The sequence below is a fragment of the Populus nigra genome, chromosome 15, assembly GCF_951802175.1.
Source record: "Populus nigra chromosome 15, ddPopNigr1.1, whole genome shotgun sequence".
Lineage (NCBI taxonomy): Eukaryota > Viridiplantae > Streptophyta > Magnoliopsida > Malpighiales > Salicaceae > Populus > Populus nigra.
The window spans coordinates 13,008,419-13,016,901 of NC_084866.1; the positions used below are offsets into that span (position 1 = coordinate 13,008,419).

Here is an 8,483-nt window from a genome sequence, read left to right on the forward strand (position 1 = left end):
CACTTAAGATGTTCAAATATGTGTTTAGTTTTCAACAATTGGTATCTGAATATATAAATGGGAGCATTCATATTTTAAATAGAAATCTCATACTTTTCATACAAGATAATACAATAAAGAATGCTTGGAATGGAAGTAGATTGGCGGTTGATCATCTCATGATTTATGGGTGCATTACATATGCCCATATTCCATATCGAAAGATGAAAAAACTTAATGACAAGTGAGAAAAATATATTTTTCTTGATAAACTATAAAATCCTAGCACTAAAAAAATTATTATTAGTCGTAATGTTATTTTTTATAAAGCTAAATTTTATACATGAAGCAATGATGGTGTTAAACAAAATATTCCAATGAATTTAGATGGTGAGAATGATAAAAAAAGGGAAAAGCTTATAGAAAAAGCATCACAAATAGCAAATTATCAAAGCACGCCTAATAGTCAAAGATCACAACATGTTAGAAAAAAACAAACCTACATGGATAAGTAATTATGAGATGATTTGAATTGATTAATCTAATGACTCACTAACTCATTTTGTTCTATTCTCAAATTGTAATCTTATGACTTTTAAAAATATCGTTAAAGAAACAAAATGGCAAGAAGTTATGGATGATGAAATTAATGTTATTGAAAAAAACAACAAGTGAGAGTTGATGGAACTTTTAAAAGGATAAAGGATCAAAATGGATGAATAAAACAAATTGAATGAGAATGGTGAAATTGACAAATAGAAAGCATGATTAATAGTTAAAGGTTACAAGCAAGAGTGTGCATCAATTACATAGAAGTTGTTGCTATGGTTGTAAGGCATGATATAATAAGATTGATTATTGTTTTGAGAGCTCAAAATTCATGGCCTATCTTCTAGTTGGATGTAGAGTCAGCTTTTATATGTGAAGACCTTCAAAAACAAGTATTTATTGATCAACCTTCTTGTTATGTGAAATTTAGTAATGAGCATAAGATATCTTATAAGTTGAAAAAAAGCTTTTATGAGTTAAAGCAAGCTCCAAGAGCTTATTACAATCATATAAAAGCTTATTTCTTGAAGTTAAAAAATGGTCATATGAACATATATTTTTTATTAAAATTGAAGATGGAGAAAAAATGTTTTTTATATACTTATATGTAGATGATTTAATTCACACTAGTAATGATGGGACCATGTTTGGAAAATTTAAAAGGTCCATGATAAATGAAATTGATATATTTGATTTTAGAAAGTTACATTACTTTCTTGGCTTTAAATGGTTAAGTCAAATGCCAAAATATTTATTTTTCAAAAGAAATATATTTGAGAAATTTTAAAGATGTTTCGTATAAAAAAATTGCAATTTAGAGTATACACCAATTGAGTTTGGTTTGAAACTAATTAAGGATCATAAAGGAAATAAGGTTGATGGTGCTATTTACAAATAAAATATAGAGAGTTTGACGTATTTAACAACAACAAAATCAGATATAATGTATTCAGTAAGTCTTATTGGTAGATACATGGAGAATTCTACCAAATTTCATCTTCTGACTGCTAAAATGATACTTCGATATTTGAAAGGTATTATGAAACATGGATTGTTTTAAAAAAAAAAAAAAAAGTCAAATTTGATTGGCTTTAATAATAGTGATTAAATGGGAGACGAAGATGATAGAAGAAGCATTTTTTGGTAGGTTTTTAGATTGGTTCAAGAGTTGTGTCATGATCTTTAAAAAAACAATCAATTTTCACTTTATCGATCACAGGAGTTAATTTTATGGTTGCAACTTTGTGTGCATGTGAAGTAATATGATTGAGGAAAATTCTTGAAGAACTTAATTTCAAGAGATAAGGGTCAAGGGTATTTTTTATGACAATAACTTAACAATCGAACTCTCCAAAAACCCAGTTCTACATGGCAAAACTAAACAGAATCTCCACTACAAAAGCTATACAAATTAAAGATAAGGCTCCAATATCCATGTGCTAGTTAGAACATCCTTGAATTTTATGTCATGTTTAGGCTATATATATCATTTTATTTATTCTGCCAGTACGTGAATCTCTCTACAAATGAATTCTCCATCAATTTCTTGTTCTTTCTTCCTTTTTTTTATTGTTGTTTCATCAAACGTATTTTTGTGGGGGAACTTTCTAGCTTCACAAATCTAATTTGAGATGTTTGCACCGTAAAAGATGAATATTGCTTGGTTCTGATCAGCTATTTAATTACGCTAATCATATTTTATTTTATGTTTGGATATTTGCTAACAATAATCAATCGAATAATTCTGAAGACATGCATGCATGTATTTTTATTTTTATTATTATTTTCCTTTCTTATAAATAAAGAAAATCCCTTAGGCCTTGACAATCAGGGATTTCACCAAGAGAAGAAAATAAGAAACCTAAAATAATCATATTAGCTCATAATTAAGTAAAACTGTATGGTTTGGTAATTAACTCGAAAAAAAAATTGAGTTTTTAGATTATCACGTCAACTTGTATGAATTATTTTAATTTTAAAATTAACTTGATTAAACTTAAACAAAGTAAATTGAATTTTACTAGCTAAATTTAACTTGAGACTCTATACGGAATCATGGATTCCCGATTTCAATGCTAGTAACCAAGTTTGATAACAATGCTCGAAATAGGAAATTCCGTACTTGCCCAAGGAGGGTATGAGATAACCTTAAGAGGCATGTTAGCTCGAAAGGACAAAGGAAGTAATAAACCCCCTTCCAGCTACGTTGGAGAACTTGTCTTGTCCCTTCTGCTGCGACCCTCCCCCATGCATTCTTTTTTTATTTATTTCCAATTAAATAACTCGAAATGCACCGGATTGTATATAGCCAGGAGCAGAATCCATTTATGTTTTCAAATTTGAACTTGCATCTTCAAGGAAAACAAAATAGAGGCAACTCAAACAGAAGAAAGCATAATACAATCAAAATTTGCGACAGATTTGCAAAAATTTAACTGTTCTTGCTAGAAAATAAAATGACAACTTTTTTGTCCAGCTCTCTTCACTAGATTGATTATCATCATCGCAATCAGCCCCTTGGGCAGGGAAAATTTTCTTCACCAGTCAACATCAGGAGAGAGATTTAAAGTCCATCATCAACTACGAACTACACATATACTTTTGGGGGGAGAAAAATACTAGGACAAAACAGTAGAGATGGGACTGGTGGACCATTTTCACTGCTTGTCATGTCTCGTTCTCAGAATATCTTGAAGAGCAGGCCTCCGTGTGTGGCGAAGAATGGGGCAAAGACAAGTGATTCAACGGCCATCAGTTTGATGAGGATGTTAAGTGATGGTCCTGATGTATCCTTCAATGGGTCCCCAATGGTGTCACCAATAACAGCCGCCTTGTGTGGATCGGATCCTTTAGGGCCAAGAGATCTTGCATGCTCAGAAACACCAGCCTGTTTCCAACAGAACAATGCAGGGCATGTTAGCATTACAAAACCACGATTTCAGCATGCCAAATTACAAATGAAGGAGTGATTGCGCCCACTTAATGTATACCTCAATATATTTCTTGGCATTATCCCATGCACCACCAGTGTTGGAGGCAGAGATGGCAATCTAAAATATTGACACGGGAGAAATAAATGTTCAGACACGTTAGCAGGACTCCTAAACCTCGATAAATATAATCTCAAGTGTATGTAACTAGAGAAATTCTGTTAACCAGTAGCCTTTACCTGGACACCAGACACGAGGGACCCAGCAAGGACACCAGAGAGGGTTTCAACACCAAAAAAGATCCCAACAATAAGGGGTGTGAGCATGACAAGTGCACCAGGTGCCATCATCTCCTTGATGGAAGCATCGGTAGAGATCTTGACACAGGTTGCATAGTCAGGCTTGGCAGTGCCTTCCATCAAGCCAGGGATGGTGTTGAATTGCCTGCGTACTTCCTCAACCATCTTAAGAGCTGCACTTCCCACACTCTTCATTGTCATGGCAGAGAACCAATAAGGAAGCATTGCACCCACAATCAAACCAATGAAAACTTTAGGAGTCAACACATCAACTGTTGAAATAGCAGCACGGCTGACAAAGGCACCGAATAGGGCCAGGGAGACGAGAGCTGCAGAGCCAATGGCAAAGCCCTGAAAAAGGCAGCACAAAGATGATTTAGAAGTTTGCGAATAAAACCTTGGGTTCTGTCAGTGCAACAAGTCATTGCCAAATACTTTCTCTCAGTCAAACGAGATTAAGGATGTCTGTTCTACAACTAATGATGTAAATGCACTTTGCTGCGAAAATGACTCAATCTGACAACAGATTACATAAGAAGTGGTCCAGGACTTTGCAACGACTAGGCAAGCATCCAACTTGTCTGATCATAAAATAAAAAAATCCGAAGTTCCATTTCCCAAAGAATAAAACAGGGGAAAATCCAAAACTATTGCTGGGGCAAGTTGCCTATTTCCTTGGTTGCGTGCTGAGAGCACCACTTGAAAGTGGTCCCATAAGAAAATATTTCAGTAAACCACTCACTAACACATCAATGCATGAAAACATATGCAGAACTGCATTTTAACATGACAATTAAAGGCGATTGCAGATGTCAACTACATCTAAAAAGGAAGTGATTTAAACTCAAGATGAGAGATTTTTCAGACCTTCCCAATAGCAGCAGTGGTGTTTCCGGCAGCATCAAGGGCATCAGTTCTCTCTCGGATTCTGTGGCTCATTCCTGCCATCTCAGCAATACCTCCGGCATTGTCACTAATGGGACCATATGCATCAATTGCCAACCCAGTGGCAATGGTACTCAGCATTCCAAGGGCAGCTACAGCAATACCGTACATAGCAGCAAAGGAGAAACTAACAAAAATGCTGACTGCAATAGCAAAGATAGGAATAATGACAGATTTATATCCCAAAGCAAGCCCAAAAATAACATTAGTGGCAGCTCCAGTTCGGCAGGAATCAGCAACATCTTGAACAGGGCTGCAAATTTATGTAAAGGTCGAGTTAACTAATTGTTTAGGGAAATAATAAGGAGAAATATGAATAGGAAAAAAGCTTACCTGTATGCATTGCTAGTATAGTACTCAGTTACAAATCCAATAACAAGACCAGCCCAGAGACCAACAGCAACGCACAAGAAGAGTTGCCTGCAAGTAGAATTCAATGCTATAAGCAAATACTCCTTGAATGTAAAGAGTGAGACGGTAAAACTCAACTAGAAAGACACAAAAATTTTCTCAAGGAACATCAATGATACATCTTACCAATTCTTGACAACTTTCTGGGTTCCGAAATTGAAGATGGTAAAGGAAGATGGGAGAGCAATCCAACTAACAACGGCAACTCCAATAGTCATCAGAACAGTGGAGATGATGAGTTGATTCTTTAGTGCTGGCTCAATTTCATTCACAGCCTTGATCTCGAAGAAATCGGTTGCAAATAAGGTGGTGAGCAAACAAACAATGATACCCACAGAACTGACAATAAGAGGATATAGCATTGGAGTAAACTCGTGATTGATTCCAAAAGAGGAGATGGAAGCAACAACTAAGGCAGCACAAGAGGACTCGGCATATGAGCCGAAAAGATCAGATCCCATGCCAGCTATATCACCAACATTGTCACCTACATTGTCAGCAATCACCTGCAATCACAGAAGGAAATCAGATACAACCAAGACAAGAAATCACGTCATTTTTCAAGGTAAAATGTTATTTCTACAGAGGATTACTTACAGCAGGATTTCTTGGGTCATCCTCAGGAATGTTCCTTTCAACCTTGCCAACAAGATCAGCACCAACATCGGCAGCTTTGGTGTAGATACCTCCTGCAACTCTGCCAAAGAGAGCCATGGAAGATCCTCCAAGTCCATAACCAGTTATAGCCTCAAAAAGCCCTTCCCAGTCATCTCCGTAGTAGAGCTTGAAGAGATTGATGGCAATGTAAAGCACCAATAAACCATTTGCAGCAAGGAGAAAACCCATGACTGCCCCAGATCTAAATGCAGTGATGAAAGCCTTCCCAACTCCTTTTCTTGCCTCCAGGGTGGTTCTGGCATTTGCATAGGTGGCAATTTTCATCCCGAGAAACCCAGAAACCACTGATGTGACGGCACCAAGAATGAAGGCTATGGTGCTGAAGCCAGCAGTGGCAAGAGCAGGCTTGCAAAGCTTCAATGGGTCATAGGTGCAAGGCTGACTCTTTGTGCTGAATCCCTCAACAGAGCCAAGGAAAACGAAAATCAAGATTGCAAATGCAACCATGAAAATTCCAACATATTGATATTCGGTGAAAAGGAAAGAAGTTGCACCTGCAGAGTGAAAAAAATCCGCATCCATAATTAGTATAAAAAAAATGATATTAACTAAAAATTACTGTCACAACATAATGATGTAATGATGAAGTAAAAAGACCACTATGTTGCAAAAAGGATCCAATACAAGAAAACATAGCAAGTCAATGCAGATTAAATTTTCAGTTATAGCAAGTCAATGCCGATTAAATTTTCAGTTATATATAAGCAAGAAATCACTATTATTGAACAGTGAGAACATATGTCAAGATGTCAGATACAATCCTGGATATGGCCTCTTCAAAAAGGTGATTGTACTTCATAGCTTACCATTCACCAAGAAAGCATGAAGTTAACCAAAGGGACTCGAGAACTATCAGTCATCTGTCAACGACAGATCGAGAAGACACATTTGTATGATCCCCTAAACATCTGGTTTCTGGTTTTCACATCCTAGTTATCATTCGAAACAATTTTCAGCACATAAAAAAATGAGGCCAAGTCCTCACAGTCAATAATGCAAATAATAACTAAGGAAAGTAAATTCACCACAAAAATCCTTAAAAAAAACCAAGAGTAACTAATCAACTTTATCAACAATCCATAATTTTTAAAAAAAAAACCATGTGAAAAACGTAAAAGATCTATTGAAGATTTGCAATAACATCATCAAGACCTGTAGATCTAGCAAAATTTCAAGGAACTCTATCAACTTAAAACGGCAAAAAGTACCATTCCCACCCCGTAGGAATCAGGGTTGACTGGTCGGTGGCAGCATATCAATACCAGAGCACACATGCCTGAAAATATCGCATTTACCATTGTAGTTATGACCAAACGTCCAAAATCTTTCTGCCTATCCATGCGTTCTCATTAAAAAATTATTACCATATTTCCAACACGAGAAACAACAAAAGAATTGCGAGATCTCGAAATTTTCCACCGACTAAAATATTATAAGAATAAGAATATAAAAGCTGGATTTTGTTTCTTTTAAATAAAAAAAATAAACTTTAGCAAATAAAACAAAACAATAATCCCAAAAAAATCCATACTTTCCACAGCACATAGAGCTCTGACTAGAAATAACCGCATACAAAATCCTTCACAAAAAAAATACACAGGAAAAGCAATTCCTCGCGTAGAATAACCAAACTTTACCAGCAAAAACAGCTCATTGTCTTCCATTTCAAAACCAAAACACCAAATCAAGCAGGGATCTAAACTCAACAAGCCCAAAAACCACCAAACTTCAAAAAAAAAAAAGCAGCGATATTACTATAATTTATTATACCTTCAGAGATAGCGTTTTGAATCTCAGCACATTTAAGAACAGTATTATGGTCATTAAGTCCTTCTTCTTCTTCAATCAAGTAATCACCATGTCCATTCTTTCCAGCACCTCCACTGTTATTGGACGCCGCCGAACCCGGTGTAAGCTTGACCTTGGAGACCAACAGCCATTGAAAGAGAGAAAATCCGATTCCGATAATGGCACATACCGGAATCAGAATCTCCGTTCCCAGATCTGGCAAAACCGGCGAACCCATCCCTACGAAACCCTGATTTTATCTTGTTTGTTTGTTTCTCCAATAACAGGAGAGAAAGAGAGCGAGCGAGCGAGCGAGGAGAGAGAGAGGTGTGCGCTCCTGATGAGGAATGTGTGATATGGTGAAGGGGAGAGAGAGAGAGACTGTTATTTATAGTGAGTGACGGACGGATCTCATAAAAAAGAGGGCCAGCCCGATGGTAAAAGTCAAAAACAGCACATGGGGTTGAATAACAATTTACTATTTTTGGTTCTGAAGGTTTAATTGGGAATATGCGTTTTTTGTGCTCAAACCTGGGGTATTTATGGTAGTTGTTGGACTAGATTGGATTTTTGTTCTTCGTAGGAGGATGAGTTTCGATTTCTTTGGATGTGTTGGAGTTTCTTTTTACAATGATTCACATTATTATAGATTATTTTTTAAAATATTTTTTATTTTAAAATAATATTTTATTTTTAAAATTTTTATTTTTAACATTAAAATATTAAAAAAAATTAAAAATTAAGTTACCAGAACAAATAATTTTTTTTTAGCCGAGTTTGTTTGGCGGTGTGGTTGCGGTTACTTTTCATACCAAAATGTATGTCAATGATTTTTTTTATTTTTTAAAAATTATTTTTGATATCAGTACATTAAACTGATTTGAAAGCACTACAAACATATTAA

At 35.6% G+C, this 8,483-nt stretch overlaps 1 protein-coding gene across 1 annotated transcript; it reads right to left on the reverse strand.

Annotated features, from left to right (window-relative positions):
• Positions 1 to 2,926: 2,926 nt before the first annotated feature.
• On the reverse strand, positions 2,927 to 7,938 carry LOC133674735 (pyrophosphate-energized vacuolar membrane proton pump-like). The gene is made up of 8 exons (XM_062095941.1): positions 7,562 to 7,938; positions 5,711 to 6,285; positions 5,240 to 5,619; positions 5,036 to 5,122; positions 4,625 to 4,955; positions 3,698 to 4,108; positions 3,519 to 3,578; positions 2,927 to 3,415 (listed from the first exon to the last, which is right to left on the reverse strand). Exons 1-8 carry the CDS (start codon positions 7,815 to 7,817, stop codon positions 3,209 to 3,211), a joined length of 2,307 nt encoding a protein of 768 aa, XP_061951925.1. The 5' UTR covers positions 7,818 to 7,938; the 3' UTR covers positions 2,927 to 3,208.
• Positions 7,939 to 8,483: the final 545 nt, after the last annotated feature.